Here is a 19,665-nt window from a genome sequence, read left to right on the forward strand (position 1 = left end):
AAATGACATTATTTTATTATTTTTTGTGGAAGAATAGCATTCCATTGTACAAATATACCACAGCTTCTTTATCCAGTCATCTGTTGATGGACATTTAGGCTACTGTAAAAAGTGCTGCTATGAACATTGGGGTGCATGTGTCTTTTTGAATTCAGGTTCCCTCTGGATATATACTCAGGAGTGGGATTGCTGGTGCATATAGGAAGTCTATTTTTTGTTTTTTGAGGAATCTCCATACTGTTTTCCATAATGGCTGCACCAAACTACATTCCCACCAACACTGTAGGAGGGTTCCCTTTTCTCTATAGCCTCTACAGCATTTATTATTTGTGGACTTTTGAATGATGGCCATTCTGACTGGTATGAGGTTATACCTCATTGTAGTTTTGACTTGCATTTATTTTAAGCATTTATGTCATAAATTTGATATTTCTTCATTGGGCAATGTAAATTTACTAACTTAAGAATCTGAACTGCCTAATACATATATTAGCAAAAATAAGTTCAGGCGTTAAAATACCCTTTCACTTCTCCAGAAATGATCCAAAGTATGGTTACAGAATTGCATGAATATTTTATGTTACTGATATTGAGCAGAACCACATGGGCCCATCCCCCGCTCCACCACGCAACCCCTGCATCTTGCTTATAGAAAAGCTGAGTCCCCCAGGCCTCCCTGAGTCATAGAAGAGCAGGCTCAAGCCGTTGATTAGGACAAGCCTGCAGGCATTGAGGGATGACAACGACTCTGACCACCTATCTCAACAATTAACTGAGATGACTCTCCCATTTCTCTTTAAAACTTTCATCGCTGAACACAATCTTTGGAGATGCATTTTTTGGGGAGTGCTGGGTTCACTAGATTGCAGGTATTTTGACTAAAGCAGCTTTCCTTTTTGTTACCAAGGCTGTTGTCTCCCCTGCCTCTCCCTCAGATAGAAACCAATTACTCTTATTTAAGTCTCAGAAGGCATTGGCAATGAGAAGAAACGAGAACTGATTAGAACCAACAGAGTCCAAGATGGTGAAGCATTTGACCTCCAGTGGACCTTGTGCCTCATTATACCCTCATTATAATGTATTAGCATGCTAAGTGACACACCCACCAGCACCATAACAGCTGACAACTGCCATGACAACAACTGGAAAAACCCATACAAGGACTGAAAAACTCGAACAAGGACTGATTGGCTCCTGGGAGGAGGACATGATAACAGGTCATAAAGACCAGGTGGCCCTACCCAGGCTGGAGCTCTCTCCACCAGCTACCTTGGCTGATAGCTCCCTACTCGAGCGCCTTTTCCTTGCTGGAGAGATTTTCTTTCCTTCTCCCTGCTCGCATACTTTTCCTCTTTTGAGAAATAAAAGCAGTTTTTGCTCTGTCCCTCTGCCTCAGCTGTGAATTCTTTCCAGCCAGCAGGCAAGAACCCACACTTTGGTGGGCCTCCTAATTTAGGAGTTTCACTGTTGGCTACCATTACTATGCACCTAACAGCCTAGCAACTGTTTATCTACAACTAATATTAACTTATTTTTCTTGAAATAGTTAATTTATTTATGTCAGTATTCAAAGCAATATCACCTATATATTTGTTCACAGTAATGAGGAAACTTGCTGTATATACCTGGCTTATTAATTTTACCATCTTCAAGGAACACATTCTAAACACTTATGCTTAAGTAGTCCTTTTTCTTTTTTCATTAATTTTTTTTTTTTTTTTTTTACTATTTAAAGACTATGCCTCTTTGTATTAATTCTTGTGCTCCAGTCCTTTAATTGGTTGGGTCTGTCACTTACAATTGCCTGGTAGACACAGGAATGATTCAATAAAGAAGAGTTTGGCCAGTAGATTTGGGATATAAAAGTGGTCTCATGAGACATCTGGATAATGGCAATAAAGATCAATAAAGCAAGCATAAAAATGTTAGTAACTGAGATTGAGAGTCAACCTAGAAATTCTATAACAATGATTGAAAAATTGAACTCTTGAAATAAATAACTTTATAAACAGAAAATAATAATATGGTTAGTGAAGTGGTCATTGATTTACAATGGAAGAAAATACCTATTTAAGGGTTCACTTGTATGGAAAAGTAGAAGAGAGTAAATAATACTGTCATAAGAAAAATCATAAAAGTGGATAAAAGGTGGAAAAGTAAATAGAGGATTAAAAAGGAATTTTAAAAAAGACATAAAAATGTAAAAAGAGTGAAATGCATGTAAACCAAAGTTTTAAATTTGTGATTTACAATATGTAAAAAATATTAGGACCCAAAGAAGAATGCAGAATTAGTGAACCAGTATTAGCACACAGAAGAATAAAAGAAGAAGAATACAACTCGAAAACTTCCCAGACATGAAGAAATATATAACATCACATATTCCAATGAAATACTTGAACTTCAAAGATAAAAGGAAAGGGAATTACAAGTTCTCAACATGCCAGTCATTGGGATAAATATTTTATACATATTTTTTAACTAAAGAAATTAAAAACCATGTCAGCTTCCACAAAGGAAATGAATCAACTGTATTCATAAAACATAATATTCATGGACATAGGCCATTCTCTGGCCTAAGCAAATTAATAGCACTGACTGCATAATCTTTAGTTAACAGAAGATCTAAGAAATTTGTACGTCACCAAATGAAGCCAAAAATACAACAAAATATTTGAGGTTGACAGTTTCAGATTTTCCAGGCAATCTGAAACAGTAATATACTCTATCTTTTCTTCAAAATGATTACAACATGAGATCAATTAGAAGGAAATCTCTCAAAATCCCTAGGAAACCAACAGTGTAGAATATTCTACAGATCATTGAGGATGGAAATGTTCTAATAAGGAAGTTTACATCAAAAATAAGACTCGAAAATAAATATTCTTAAGGTGGAAAATTATATGTTTGGATAATTATTTTCCCAATTAAAATCAATCAAAACTTTGAAAGCTAATTAACAAATAAGCCAGTAATGAGAAGCAAGACATTAACTCTGATTTGTTGAAGAAACATTGAAGAAAACTGAGCATAAGAAGACAATAATGAAACATTTTATCACATTCTTAAGAGTAAGATTTTTAAAAGTAGATGTGAAGAATGCAAAATAGGGATCAAAACCATAAGTTTGATATATATTCTTAAATTTAAAAAGTGATTATTTTATTATGGCTTAAACAAATATATCAGAGGTTAATCCTTAACTCACATACAAATCTGATGATTTAACTTGCACAGCTCTCCCTCCCCATAATGTGGATTTTCTTTTGTAAGTAAACTGTCTGAGGACTGTGCCAACTTGGCACTGACTTGGACGGCTCCTCACAGGCACTGTGTAAGTCCCCTAGAATCTGCACCTCCTCGGGCATTGACCATTCACAGACTTCCAGGGGCTTTCAGGCAATGGACGTTTTGAAGACAGATGACTCATATTTAAATAAGATTTGATAAGCACGTAGTAATAAAGAATGTCCAGACGTGTCCCTGGGTGATGCCCAGGTGTCTTCATCAGGACTCCAGCTGGCTTCACGACTTGAGTGAGGTCAGCCTATCTAGCCATGGATAACATCCTCCAAAAGGAACATTTATAGAGTAGCTTTTATAGTGCTTGATTCAACAAACACTATTCATGTTGTAAAAACATACATTTTAGCTTTCAGTTCACTTATTTCTAATTTTTTATCTAATTTAATGGGTTTTGATGAACAGAACCTTGATTTATAACATTATATCCACAGAGAATAAATGTTCAATTTAGTGTTGCCAATTTAATCCAGGTGTTGATTGCATTATAACCCGCAGGGTTCTTGCTGTGGCCAAGTGATCATTTTTATAATTTCATTATATATAACTACCACTGATATTAGAAATATGTTTACTCTCCATACCTTATAAACCACCAGAGTAAAATAAGCAAAATCCATGCTGAAAAATACAAAATATGAGGTAATATACATACACATATGCTACAAATGAAAATGGCACATTAGGCAATATGTAATAAAGAATGCTTGTGTCATAATAATAAACAAATACTGTCCATGTGTGCTGAATGAAAAGATAATAAACTTGGGTTTATGTGAAATTAATATCTATGTGTGTCTTACTAGAAATATGCCCCAAATTAAATAATACAGCAGGGATTGATATAAATAAAAGGCCAAAAACATGCCATAGATATTAAATAAAAAGCTATGGTAGTGGTAGTATTGAATAAAAGACAGTTATATTAATAATTTAGAGAGAAATAACTAATAAAATTAAAAAAATAAATTTTACTATTAAATATTTACACATGGTTAAACTTTAAGTAATTTAAGATACTTGGATAGAAACACAATTTCTCACAGATTTTAACTTAACATCAGCTTCTCACAAATCAGACTGGCACAGAAGAGGTAAAGTTACTTTAAACAAAAACCTGGGCTCAATATTTAATAAATTGAACAGATAATGGCTATATTCTCAAATGGCCAACTAACTACATATGTTGCAGAATCATAAATAACAAAAGTAGTGAAAATTCATTCCTAGGAATTTTAAAAAGGTACCTTAATAATTGGTTGAAAAATACATCGACAGATTAATTTGTTTTTATAAATCTTAAATAGAAATTTTTGTCATTGTTAAGATCTTAGAAGTTAAGAAGGTAAGTATGGCAGTGAGAGAAATGAATCACTGGTTAAGAAGTGTACTATAATATGAACTATTTGCAATTGATTTCTGTGGTTTAATATATCAGAAAAGGAGTAAGAACCCAATTCTGGGGAAGAGAGGGGATATGAAACAAATTTAAATGATGGGTGGTTAAATTTGGAAACCCAACTTGGGACTGATATGAATACATGATAATTGGACAAATATATAAGCAATGCTTTTTTTTAGAATTGTTGATTTCAATTTTGGGACTATGTTTTTAAAGATAAAACATATAAAGCTTAGCATCTATATTTTGGAGTGCATTACCAGTGGGGTGCTTATAAATGCTCATAAATATTTATGTAGTTACTCATGGACAGATAAATACTAACCTGCAGTAGAAAGTGTGTCCAGGTCCTTCAGCACAAATCCCTCCATTTAGACAGAGGACCACATTCAGCTCAGACTCAGCACAACTGCTGGTATTTATTTCACAGCGAGCACCAGTAGATTCACGTGGGCAAATGCAAGTAAAGTTGTGGACTGCCTTCCAGCAGAAGCCTTCATTCACACAAGGGATGGATGTGCAATTCTAAGTTAAGAAATAGAGAATCAAACTTGATTATTAGTGTTAAGACTAGAAATCTTATTAAAATTATACTTTTATTTAAATATTTTTAAGAAACAGTAAGAAAGCTTATGTGATATTCCCTTCCTCTAAAAATTGAAATACATATTTCTACTAATAAATGAATTTTAATTTTTATCACCGGAAATATTTGCCAAATGTTTCATTGTTGGTTTTCAGTAAAAAAAAAAAAAACAAAAAAAACCCAACTTTATTAGACTTTTTTAAATTATGTACCATGTACATAATTAGCATCTAACATGTATCCCCGTTTGCCTGGACAGTCCCAGATTAACTCTGCTGTCCCTGGGTAATTAATAATAGTGCCTCGATTAAGTCTCAAAGGAATCCTGTGTTTGATCACATACTTAGAACAGACAATTCACAATTGACTTACATCCCTCTAAAACACAAAACAACTGTCATATCTGAGTTTTTATTCCATTCACAATCTTTTTTTTTTCAGCAGAATTTATGTGTGTATGTTTTCCCAGCTTTACTGAGGTATAATTGATGAAAACAACCCTGCAATATGTTTAAAGTGTACATTGTGATGATTTGATATACACTGTGAAAAGGGTCCCACTATTGAGTTAACACATCCATCACTTACCATATTAACTTTTTTTATTGAGGGTGGGAGTAGAGAAACACTTAAGCTCTACTTTTTTAGCAAATTTTAATTATACAATATAGCATTAGCCACTATAGTCACCATGTTATATGTTTGAGTCCCAAAACTTATTCAACCTATAACTGAAAGTTTGTACCATTTACCAACTTTGTGCCTGGCAACCACCATTCTAGTCTCTGTTTCTATGAATTCAACTCCATTTCATTTTATTTATTTTTTCTTAGAACCATATATAAATGATAGCATGCACATTTGTCTTTCAGTCAGGATTATTTCATTTAGAATAGTGCCCTCCAGGTTTATCAGTGTTGCCAGCAGTGGCAGGATTTCTTTGTTTATTAAGGCTGAATAATATTCCATTGTACATACAGGCACCCAATCATCTGTTGATGAACACTTAGGTAGTTTTCATACCTTGGCTCCTGTGAATAATGCTGCAGTGAACATTGGAGTGCAGGTATCTCTTCAAGATAATGGTTTCATTCCCCTTGAATATTTACTCAGAAGTCAGTTGCTGGACTATATGGTAGTTATATTTTAATTTCTTGCAAAACCTCTATACAGTTTTCTGTGGTGGCTATACCAATTTACATTTCCATCAATGATGGGCAAGGGTTTCCTTTTCTCCACACCCTTGCCAGCACTGGTTATCTCTTGTCTTTTGACAATAGACATCCTAACAGCTGTGGTATCTCATATATGTTTTTTTGTCTTGGTTTTGACTTGCATTTCTGTGATGATTAGTGCTGTTGAGCACCTGCTAGCCATTTGTATGGCTTCTTTGGAGAAATATCTGTCAAATCCCTTGCCCATTTTAATTAGGTTATTGTTTTTGTTTGTTTGTTTGTTTTGCTTTATGTTTTATTTTGTTTTGCTTTTTTGCTATTAAGTTGTTTGAGTTTCTTATATATTTTGGATATTAATCCCTTGTCAGATATGTGGTTTGCAAATATTTTCTTCCATTCTATTGGTTGCTTTTTCATTTTGTTGATGGTTTCCTTTGCTGTGTAGAAGCTTTTTAGTTTGATTTAAACCCATTTGTTTATTTTGCTTTTGTTTCCTTTGCTTTTGGTGTCAAATCCAAAAAATCATTGTCAGGACTAATGTCAAGGAGCTTACCCATTATGTCTTCTTCTAGAGCTTTTATGGTTTTAGGTCTTATGTTCAAGTCTTTAATCCATTTTAAGTTGATTTCTGTGATGGCATAAAATAGGGGTCCATCATCAATATTTTGCATGTGGCTATCCAGTTTTCCCAACAGTATTTATTGAAGATAAAATCCTTTCCACATTGTGTATTGTTGACTCCTTTTCATGAATTCATTGAATATATTTGGTGAATTTATTTCTTGGCTTTCAATTCTGTTCTATTGACCTGTCTTTTTATGTCAATAACATACTGTTTTGGTTACTAGAGCTTTGTAACATAGTTTGACATAAAGACATGTGATGCTTTCAGCTTTGTTCTCCTTTCTCAAAATTGCTTTTGATATTAGAGGTTTTTTTGTAGGTCTATATGAATACTAGGATTATTTGTTCTGTTTCTGTAAAAATTGCCATGGGAATTTTGATAAGGGTTGCATTGAATCTGTAGATTGTTTTGGGTAGTATGAATATTTTAACAATATCAATTCTTCCAAACCATAAACAGGGAATAGCTTTCCATTTTTTGATTATTCTTCAATTTCTTACATCAATATTTTAAAGTTTTCAGTGTACAGATCCTTCACCAACTTGATTAAATTTATTCCTAAGTATACTATGCTTTTTGACTCTATTGTACATGTGACCGTTTTCTTAATTTCTCTTTTAGATAGTTTATTGTTAGTGTGCAGAATCATAACTAATTTTTGTATTTTGTCTGAGTGGCTAACAACTTACTTTGAATGCGTACAAAAGCTCTATATTTTTACACTTAAAATTTTGGGTGCTAGGTGTGGGGTCCAAACCTATCCATTCTCAGGAAGAAGGTGGGAGTTAGGTGTTCTCTCTTTATTGTATGGTGTTGCATGGGGTTCGGGGCTATGGTGAGGGGGTGTCCCAGCCTTTCATATCCAAACAATGTGTGTAGTTTCTTGGTTGCTGATGTGTAGTAGTTACTCAGCTAGTTCCAGATTTCTCATGAGCTACATTCTGTGTGTGTGTATGTGTGTGTGTGTGTGTGTATGTATATTCAGTACATCCATGGCAGATGGGAATTTCAGAGCCTCACATGTTGCCATCTTGGTCCAGAATCTTAATGTGCATGCTATCATGATCTTTTATTTAACCACTTTTCCTGTGCATGTGTCCAAATTTATGCCCAGCATTGCTGATGCCTCCAGTCCCAGAAGCACAGTGGTATTGCGGAGTCAGAGAAGCCTGGATAATATCTGTCTCTTGCTTTTTAAGCTTTAAAATATTTATATACTTCTGCTTTTATTCACTTAATTAACAATGGTATTTAATTTATTGTAGGTCTGTTTATGTGTAAAATTGTGATACTCTCACTGACCTCACACAGATTCCTATGATAATTAAACAAAATTATGAATATAAAGTAATTGGCCCTGTTCCTGGGACATAATAGCTGTTTAGTAAATGCTATCTTCTTTCATTTACACTCTGAAGGCCACCTTGTCAACCTCTATTTCAGTTATTCGGCACTTGCTTAGAATAGAAAATGAGTTTTTCAGTACCTATAGTGTCTCTCATGCCATACCATATACTTCTTAAGTTCACATCTTAGATATTATGTATGTGCTCATATTCTGGAAAGCACAGAGCATGGTGTTTGAATGTGATATGACTCCATTTTTCAACGTAATGTTTACTCTGAAAAGATTTTCACCTACAATTCTGAGAAATAGTGTATGGAATTTTATGACACCATTAGTAAAACTTTATTCTCAGTGTGTTGACTACACAGAATTTCATAGTGAATATACACAAATACAACTCTTTTGCACCTGAATCTCAAGTTATGACATCTTCAAGGATAATTATATTGACAAATATGAGATTTTTAAAAAACATTTTACCCTGAAAAGTGATATTTTTGAGCTCTTATTACTTGACACTTAACAAACATTTTAGTGACTTTTAAGAGGTGTTAAGATAATAAAAACTCAAACTGACAAGGCTAATGTGGGAGCCATTGCATTCACATCATGCATCAAACAGAAAATGAAAGGTTTGTCAAAATCACCAGAGTTTAATTAGTGTCATTTTCAATAAGAAATGGATTGTGCCCTTGAATATAAAACTCAAGTCATGCTTGGAACCCAGATGGTGACTTTTTTGCATTCACCCCAGTGATAGAGTTAAATGTATGTTTTTATAAATGAATGCCATTCTGATATTTGTTCCACCTTTGCTGAAAATGTGAACTCCTTAAGGATAACCAAGGGCACTTAGTCGGCTCCATGCAGGTAGTGCAGTTATTTTTATGGGATGTAAATGCAGGATTCCACAGGGAATAACACGCAAACAATATGTTCCCCGCTTAGCCCTACGGCTCGGCATATTTAGAATGATTTATTAGAAAGCATTACATAAACTAATTGAATTCTATCTCCAATGGGAAGAAAGAGATAGTTTGTAGACTGCCAAAAGTTTTGTCTCTAGGGTTTACAAGAATCTCTTACTAAATTAATTAGCAGGCTTAATGGGAAATACAAAAGCAATTTTTTTTGAAAAAAATCAAATCATCGTTTAAAGTGTTTGATCCTGCCTTGTTCAAAAATTAAGGAAGATGCCTTTCCTTTGGTTCATCACCATTTACATTACTTTGCTATATTCTATTTAATATAATAAAGTGCTTCCCAAGAAGAATTCAAAATACTTTAATTTCAGAAATGAAGGAAACAAAAGGCCAGTATGTTTAGAGAGGGAGAAGGAATCTGGGAGTGATGTTGCAGAACAGAGCAATCTAGACAACTGCACTAGACCTCAGTGTTCATTCAACTTGTATCCAAGACCCCAAGCCAGGAAGCGTACGGGCGTGTAACACTAACAGAGTGCTGATATGCTCACTGTGCACTACTTGGGCTAGTAAGTGTGCCAGGGAGCCTTCTGAAAGTTGTGTGCAATCTGAGGTGTATATACATAGTGTAGATCCAAAAGTTTGTCCTGTGATCTCTGAACTTCCCCAAAGAACAGAAAGTTACTGAGATCATATTTATAGTAGCATTTCTTTCAGATGCTTTCTTTTTCGCTCTGCAGTTTTTAAAGTAGTGGTATACTTTCTTCAAATAAGATCTTGGAGACATAGAGCATGTTAACTAAGTAGTCAGGCAATTTGTAGAGTGGAAACAGGACATAGTAACTATTAGAGCCCTACAAATACCTACTGCAAAAACCTTTTAAATTTCACAGAATTTTTTGAATTTTGTACCGCTCTGAATAAAATTTACTAATACAGTGTACTGTTTCTAAAACTTAAATTGCACATGAACACTCTGGATAGCTAAGTTGCAGATTCAAAGTCTTCGGGATGGGGCCTGTGTTTCTGCATTTCTATCAAAATCTCAGGTAATTCTGAAGCTGCTAGTTTGTGGACCAAACATGGGTAGCAAGAACATAGTCCAACAATTTTGTTTTACTCGCAAGGATAAGGATGAGCCTAATGCTGTTAGTGGCTTCACCATGGTCTTACAGCAAGACGACAACAGAATAAAATCACATAGAAGCTAAGTGCCCTAAATTCCAACTTGGGGTTCACTGTGCCACCAAATCTTGATTTTGCTCTCAAAGGGATTCTTTTACTGTAAAACTATACATAATGATAACGTACATGGTAGACTCAATAGCCCTAAGGTCAGGGTCAATATCATTTTTATGGACTGTTTTCTTTCATTCTCAAAACTTACATGGTTGAATATGGATCTGTAGCAGTTAATAGGGAGAAGATTTTGTTTGATTCCCAATTTAATCTGACTTACAATGTTTTGACATAAAGAAAATGCACTGTTTGTCATTTCAACAAATCAAACAAGGTCATAAAATATAAAAATTGGGATTTTTGCAGTACATATTAATTTTCATTTCTTTATTAAAAATGTGTCTGACAGGGCTTCAAGGAAAAAGTCCACTGAAGTACAAGAAAACAAAAACCACTGTCTCAGAAATGGCCTGGAAATACACACATGATTCAGCATAGGAAGGAAAAGTACATCGGGACTGAAACTAGACACAAAGCCAGAGTCACAAAGTCAAGACTGTTTAAAGGTAATGCAGAATTCCAAACCCATTCAAAAAGCTAACCTAATACTGCTTTTATTTCTTCAGGTAAACAGAAGAATATTTCAGAGAAAATCTAAAGTGTATATTCAAAATCTCGATAGTATATTGTACTCTAACTTGGCAAAATGAGGCACCAGGCATGAATGAGTAAGCCAAAAGTCCGAGCACCTGCATTTAAAATTGCTAAGGCGTTTGTAACATTGTATAGGACATGGCGTTGCCGTTGGTGGTCAAGAGGGGCTGGGAAAGGCAGCGCAGATCCCTTCCCCGTCTGCCTTGCTCTTCTGATTCAAAGGGCACACACTTGCATGAGTAGTGAAGGAAATCTGCCCCTACCTTGGAGATTCAAGATGTATGGACCAGAGCAAATAATGGAATAGATACAGAAAATATCGAGGACGAGATACGGAGCAGAAGATTCCCAATAAACAACATTTGGTGGGAAAGAAATAGATTGTGAAGCCAAAAGGAAATACACTTACACACACACACAAGAGAAAATGAGCATGAAGACAGTTTTAAAAGAACTAATAATTGTTTCCTACTATGAAACAGAGTGTGACACACTCAAACTTCTACATTTAAGACACACAATTGCTAAGAACAATAACCAGATACTAACTACTATATATAAAATAGATAAACAGAAAATTTGTATTGTATAGCACAGAGAACTATATTCAATATCTTGTAGTAACTTACGGTTAAAAAGAATATGAAAACAAACATATGGGTGCTCCTGTATGACTGAAGTATTGTGCTGTACACCTGAAGTTGACACAACCTTGTAAACTGACTGTACTTCAATAAAAACAAATTAAAAAGGACAATAACCTTAAAATATCTCAAATCTCCACCAAGAGGTACTGATTAAATAAATATGGCAGCTCCATACAATGTGCTATTAATAAGAATAAAGTAGAACTATATATATAAAATATATATATATGTATAAATGTAGAATCATCTGCAATGATCAAGTGAAATCTGTGTGTGTGACAAATATTTACATTTATGAGCTCTTCCTTATTTTAAAGATGCATTTTTAATCAAAGGAAATAAATATTCTCTACAATGAGTTTTGGGAAATAGCTGCCCTTTTCGTGCAGACCTCAACTCAACTCTTATGCTCAAAAGCATACTGATGAAGCATCACTTAATTGAAAAGAAAAAGAAAATAAGAAAAACACTAGAAGAACTTTTTGAGCAAGTCCCTTTTAAAAGTGTCACAAATCACAGGACGATCAGTACATTTAGATACACAAAAAGAAAGCTTTTGAATGTCAGAATCCACTATGTACTAATCAACAATTAACAAAAAATGGAAAAAATAGAAAAATGTACATAATGTATATGGTAGACAAGAGTAAAAATCTTACTATATAAAAGTTTCTTATAAATTTCAACTCACACTTGAAGAAATACAAATAAGGATTCACAGACACATTCAGTTCTTTCCTTTGGTCATTTCCTTTCTGTTTAGAAAACTTCCTTTAGTACTATTCATGATAAATTCCTATTTTTTCCTCATCTGAGAATGTCTTGATTCCTTTTTAAAATCTAGAATTTTTTTTTTTCATTTTAGTACTTATCTTACATATTTATAATTTGATATTCAAAACAAAACACTGCTTCCTTGCCAGTTAACTTTCTCAGTCCCAATAAAATAGAAAGGAAAATTTCTGGTTTTTATTTTATTGGGAATATTACCCTAGTCTCTTTTCTTTCTTCTCCATGTGTGTGTGAGTCTGCATTCCCAAAGTTGAGTTACATTTTTTCACTAGCCAAGGCATCTGTTCCACACTCAGCCATGCATTTGTTTTTCTCTAGCATTAATTCTAATATTCTTAGACTGCCTCAAATTATCAGATTGACCAAAAAAAAAAATATGCTTGTGTTTTCCTCCTGAAGCCCTAACATAAACTTTGCTTTTACACTTTCCCAGGAGCTTAGGATCAACACCCTTCCCCATATTGACCTGAGTGCTCTTCTCAATCACTGCCGCCTATGTTCCATTACTGCCCTTGTCTCCTTAGACCAGAAAGCAGACTTGGACATCAGTCTGGGAATGCCTTTCAGGAGCTGTTATCTGGGCATTGCAACATAGTGGAAGTTACTCTGAATAGGTGAGCTAAGTCAGATACATATCTATACCCATAATCCAACCTCCAAATGGAACTGGTGAAGCAGGACATATATCTATAAATATCTAATATTTAAAGAATGCATGACCAAAATTACATTTGAAGTGTACTTCATATATTGGTAAAAAGACATTTTAAATAACTTCATTGAACTATTGAATTAGTAAAGATGGGATGGTAAGATTTTAAAAAGAAGACAAACAAAATAAATAGTCAAAATAAATAGTATATAAGAATTGATTGGATAAAAAATGAAGTGTCTCAAAACAATACAGAAATAATAGATACTTTGGTAAAGTTCTTGGTTTCCATATTCTTTTTCATTATAGGTTACCACAGGATATTGAATATAGTTCCTTGTGCTAGACAGTAGAAACTTGCTGTTTATCTATTATTATATATAGTAGTTAGTATCTGCGAATCTAGAACTTCCAATTTATCCCTCCCTACCCATTTCTCCCCCAGGTAACCATAAGTTTGTTTTCTATTTCTGTAAGTCTGCTTCTGTTTTGTAAGTAAGTTCTTGGAAAACTGACTACATTTTTTAAAATAATTAAATTAGATTTCTACCTTTTATCAATTATAACAAAATATTTACTATGGGTTAAAGTACTAAAAGAGCTGCTAATCCTACAATTGTACTGGATAAGAATATAAGAAACTAATTTAAATATTGCTTTATGAGAGGACCTTCCAAGGAGAGAAGCAAAGCCTAGTGTCATAAGAAAAAGATAAAGGAAAATATAAAAATCTCACAACTTACAAGTTTTATAAAGCAAGAACGGCCACCTCCTAAATGAGATTTGCAATTTTACAGAATCAAGTGAATTTTATCCATAATTTTTAAGCAATATATTAAAACCAAAAAAGAAAAGGGCAAGCAAGCCAAAAGAAAAATACTGTTAGTCAAAAGCTGTGAGTAGACAAGGCACAAACAAAGAAATGCAAGTGGCAAAGAATCACATGAAAAGATGCTCAACGTTTGTAATAACTCGGGAAAACATAAAAATCAAAATAATGACACACCACATTTTCCTCAACAAATTAGTCCACACTTAAAAAAATGATTTCATTTGATAGGATCTAAGAAAGCTGGCATGCACATACTCTCATTAAATAATTGTGGTTCCTCAAAACTTACTTGGAACACTTCATGGCTATTAAAATGTCTGAGTCAGGACCCTACGGATTATAATGGAATGGTTCTTAAGACACACTCGGTAACACCAAATGTCACTGAATAAGGAACATAATGAGTTCAACTTTATGTTAAAATAAAAATATTAAGAAAAACCACCTAGAAGCTTCTAGGTAGAATTGTAACAGTTGTTCTCGTAATATTGAGCATGTGTGGTGTATAAATACACACAACATTGTAAACCGATATGTTTCAATAAAAATATAAAAAAATACAAATTCATATATGAAAGAAATACTTCTTTAGTTATACATTTAATTCAGAAGAAGAGTACACATTTCTACTACCAAGAGATAGGGTTTTAGAGATTACTTCAGGCAATATATGCAACAGTACAGACAAGACACATGGCCCTACTCTCTACCAAGGAGTTTATTAATTACAACATCTTTCCCACATCAAGTATGGCATTCACTATCTAGACCCAAATCAACATAATGTCAGTAAATATTTAAGCTTTTAAAAAATAATGTGTCAGAAAACGTGCGAGTTGATTTACATGTGTTATCTAATTTAATCCTCACAGCAACTTAAGAGGTAGTTACTATGATTACCTTCATTGAATAGCTAAAACGTGATTTCAGTATATAAGTAATTTGTCCAAGAACACACAGCAGGTCAGTAGCAAAATAGCAATGTAAGTCTGTTTCTCCCTCCAAAAGCACCATCTCCGGAGTATCTACCACCTTTAAGTCTATCATCACACGATGACCCTGCGATATAGGAACTGTATCTTCCTAATGGAAGAAAGATAGGATTTAAGTAAAATATACATAGTCTCACAATGTCAAAGGCAGTTTTCCGTGCCTATGAGTCCTTCCTTTACCAAGTGACTGTCAGCTAGGAAAGATTTGGAAGAACTTCCCATTCTCCAGGAAAGCTCACCAGATTCTCATCCACCAAGAATGGTCTTAACTTCAGGTGACCAACGTTTCTCAATGGATGAAGAATTCCACATAAAATACCATGTGTTGAGCACAACACGTTATATGCCTAAAGATCAGAAGACAGGTCCTGAGAGCATTACAGTTACCGAGGTTTTCCACATGTACTCAATTCTTGGTACATCTAACCAGTACTTATTTTGTCCTTATGGTGTATGGATCAATGAAGTCTCCTCTCATCCCTATATATCCCCAGACACGTGTGTGTCCTAAGATCAGAGAAGGGGAGGCGGATAGCAAATTATAAGCCTTCTGAGTTCTTTGGATCATAACCATTTCCAGGATTTAGTTAAATGCAGACTCCAGTTAGCAAAAGTTTATGATAAGAAGAGACAGGAAAGGGAGAGGGGTAAAAGAAGTTGTGACTTTTATTTTATTTTTATTTTTTATTTTTTTGGAGCAAACAAAAATTCCAAGAGAAATTTCAAAGAGGAAAGGTGAAAGGCAGACAGTTACATCATGAGTAACTGTTGAAATAATGACACAAATCTACGCAAGTAGCTTGGCTCCTGCAGGACATTTGGTCCTATCCAAAACATCTGAGAGAGTATTCGCCCCATTCCACATGGTTTTGGACAGGACTAAATATCAAGGACCTTTTGGCATGGATCAAATGTCTTATGGATTTGTGGACAAGACCAAATATCTGCTAATTATTTGGTGTTTCTTTTCAATTACTTGAAATTAAGTAAAAATGATAAAACTTACACTAATCTGGATCTCACATCTCGAGCTAATCCATTCTGCATCACGCAAACATTGATACACATCAATGAAATCTGTGCATCTGAAACAGAGAATTCAATTTTTAAATAAGAAAGACATGAAAACATAATTTCAAGAGAGTTTCACCATTTAAGCTTTTTTTCTTTTCTAATAAAAAACACTTCTCAGGTAAAAAAACTCGTTCCCATGAGCGATAGAAGGCAGAGGCTATTTCTGGTTTCTTATCCTTCAAGGTGACTGGACTGATAGAACAAATCAATTTTCATTTTTGCCATCTTCCCCATGGCAATGGAGAGAAAGAACAGTTCTAAAAGATAAAAAGTACGTCTAGGGCTTATGTAGAAACTGAAGCCGGCTATGGCCAAGCTGCATTGCAATGAACTACCCATCTTCATCCTCTCTCGCCGGCTTAAAAGTCTGTGGCAGGACTCGAAGGGAAAAATAATGCTGCAGAAGGCAGCTTGGTGCATCTGTGAGTCATTCTTCTTTGCCACCTGCATCTCCTAGAAATATCTCCACTCCAGATTTGCATAAACTAATATTCTCTCCATGAGCAGAATAATAATTATGCAATTCCATAAAGAGTCACAAAATTCCTTAGATGCACAACAGGATGAAAGAACCAGTCTACATAGGAACATTTTAAATATTTAAGTGTCTGGCGTTATCCCTCCATAGAGCAAATAATAGAACCTTTCATCATCCTACCTGCTACTTCTGTTACTGTGAGCATTACCTTTAAGATTATTAAAGTCCAATTAATCCACATGTATTGAAAATGGCTTTATGTTAATGAGCAGAAATAGAAGACGGGCAGAGATAACGTATCAGTGCATCACATGAAGTTAAACAGGCAGGATCTGTCATCTTAATAGTACTTAGCTCTTGTTTTATGAAGGAGCGTAATTAAAATGATCTTTGTCAACTTTTCCTTGACATTCAGTTTTAAATATTATGAGTTAAATTTGCTTTCTTAGATTTAATAATAGAAAAATAAAAACAGCTACCTTCCAGGTAGACAAGGATTTGAGAGACACTCATTTGCATTTGCTTCACAGTGTGTCCTGAAACACCCACTCTTGCAGTCACAGGTGTAATGATTGATGCCATCAGTGCCGGGTCCATCATGGAGACAGGGCTTTGACAGACATTCATCTATATTTGCTTCACAGTCGATGCCTATGTTAAAAGAGGCAAGACAAACGCGAGGTTGTTTAAATGCAAAACTCAAAAAGTTTGTTCCTTATCGAAAACATCACCAAGAAATCAAGGACCACTCCATTAAAATTTGACATCCTATAGCAAAAGAAAACAATTTAACAGTTTTTTTAAGGTTAAACATCTTTAGGTCTATAAACTCTCAGTCTAATTTAAAGTGAATGAGAAAAAGCACAAGCTTAATCTATTTGTAAGATTTGGTTTTGGGGTGAGGAGTTGTTGATTAAGAATACAACTGAAGTAATGATTTTTATCAAATTGTCACTGAATACTAATTCATTCTTTTTTGGTAATGATCCTTGAGAATCAAATATTTCTTATCTACAGAAATTAAGAGTTTGAATGTTTCTGTATTTGGTCTGGGTGAGTGTACTAATGGTGAGCTAAGATGTCTAAAAGTAATCTAAGTTTGGCTAAATAAATACCTAGTGCTTTCAAAGGGCAAATTTTGAATATTAAGCACCTACCACGTGCCACCTGTGTGCTCAGCTAGGCATACCAAACCAAACCAAACAAACAAGAAATCAAAACCAAACAAACAAAAAAGAGAGCGGCTTTGTTCATCCAGAAACATGTTGGCAGGGAGATGATATTACCATCAGAGAACAACATAAGCAAAGCTTAACGGGAAGCTAGATTGTGTCTCAGGTCTCCAATGTCAGAGATACTAGAGAAGAGCGGAGAATCACTGTAAATTGGTAAAAATAATCCCTTTGCTCATTGTGTTCATCCAACTGAGCATCTTCTAACACAAATGACAACTGACTGAGCACTTAAAATATGTGCAAGGCCTGTGCTGAAGGCTTTATGTATTTTATCTTAGCTGATGTTCATTAAATAAGCCTGGAGTCAGATATCACTACGTCCAACCCACTGCCCAGTAAACAAAGGTCCAGAGAGTTTCAGTGATGCTCCCAGATTACACAGGCTATGACAGCACATTGGAATTCAGATTGTTTTCGCTCTGAGTTGTGCCTCCAGTCATTAGTTCGAATGGATCATCTTGCAACTATGATATGTGAGTAAGTGATGTGCTGAGCAGGACAGTGAGTTCTGTTAAAGACAAGACAAGTTCAAAATGGGATCATTTGTGCTACGGCTCCACAGCGGCAAACCAAGACTAAATTACAGTTTCTGCTCTCCCAGAAATGGAGTCTTAAACCAGCCAGTTAGCTAGGTGATCTGCCTGATGGACTCCGGTCGTCCCCTGCAGGAAACTACATGTTCAATAACCTGCCCACTGCTTTGACTAGTATAACTTCTTTGTTCCTGCTCCATTTTGGCTACAAAAACCTTTCATTTTGTACAGCTCCTCGGGGCTCCTTTCTCTCTGCTACAGTGGATGGGATGTCGCCCGATTCACACTGATTTTTGCTCAAACTCTTAAAAATGTAATATGCCTCAAGTTAGCTTTTAACAGTTCCAATCAGAAAGCATGGCTCTTATAGCCAAGAACATAATGCCTAGTTGGGAATAAAGATAATCTTATTAAAAAATAAGCTATTACAATGCCTATAAATAGTTATACATGAGCTAGTTGGGAATAAAGATAAGCTTATACAATACAATGAGGTGTAAAACATTGGTAATAGCTGGTACTTGGAGACCATATGATGTAAAAGATGCTGTTAAGAACTTTATATAGATCAACAGATTATAGCTTTATAGTATTTTTCTGACACGGAAATTACTCTCTACTTTATAAATTAAGAAAATGAAGCAAAGATCTTACAGCTAGTAAGTGGCAGAAGCCATTCTGTTGGCCACCACGCGATACTACCGTACTACGTCTTAATACTGTAGCTGTATGGATGTGTGTGTCCTAATGGTTTAGCAAACGGAGTGCACTGGCTACTTTAAAAATTAATTGAGTCCATATAGGAGAAAGAGGACCAATAAGCTTCTATGATGATCATGGAGGAATCTTGAGAAACTTTAAGTTTCTCAAGGAAACCTGAGAAAATTCGAATAAACAATTTAAAGAGTGCGTGGGCATTCCGGTGAGTTAGCTGCCTCAGGATTTGGCTGGATACCAGGTACGGGGGTGGGGGGCAGTGCTAATGGCAGATAGGCAGCCATTTCACAAGGTGATGCCATAACTTTACTAACTCACATGCCGTGTCAGAATTGTCTATTCAGGTGCCTGGTTTTTAGACCAGGCACACCAGGAGAGTCTGATTTACTGCCTATGAGGTTTCCAATGCAAAAAATATTTTTAAAAATTTCTCTTTAGAGATTGTCAGTTTTCAAGTCAAAATCCTATTATTTAATGGTTACTGTTTTTTTTTTTTTTAACTGTAACTGTCACTATCT

The 19,665-nt window shown here is 34.8% G+C and overlaps 1 protein-coding gene across 1 annotated transcript in view; it reads right to left on the reverse strand.

The window, feature by feature from the left end:
* Window positions 1-19,665, reverse strand: part of EYS (eyes shut homolog) — a 1,182,030-nt gene that overhangs the window by 691,562 nt on the left and 470,803 nt on the right. The window contains 3 exon segments of the mRNA XM_031455943.2: window positions 5,031-5,230; window positions 16,117-16,195; window positions 17,142-17,313. Of these exon segments, the coding sequence (XP_031311803.2) occupies window positions 5,031-5,230; window positions 16,117-16,195; window positions 17,142-17,313 (451 nt within the window).

The sequence above is a fragment of the Camelus dromedarius genome, chromosome 6, assembly GCF_036321535.1.
Source record: "Camelus dromedarius isolate mCamDro1 chromosome 6, mCamDro1.pat, whole genome shotgun sequence".
Classification (NCBI taxonomy): Eukaryota; Metazoa; Chordata; class Mammalia; order Artiodactyla; family Camelidae; genus Camelus; species Camelus dromedarius.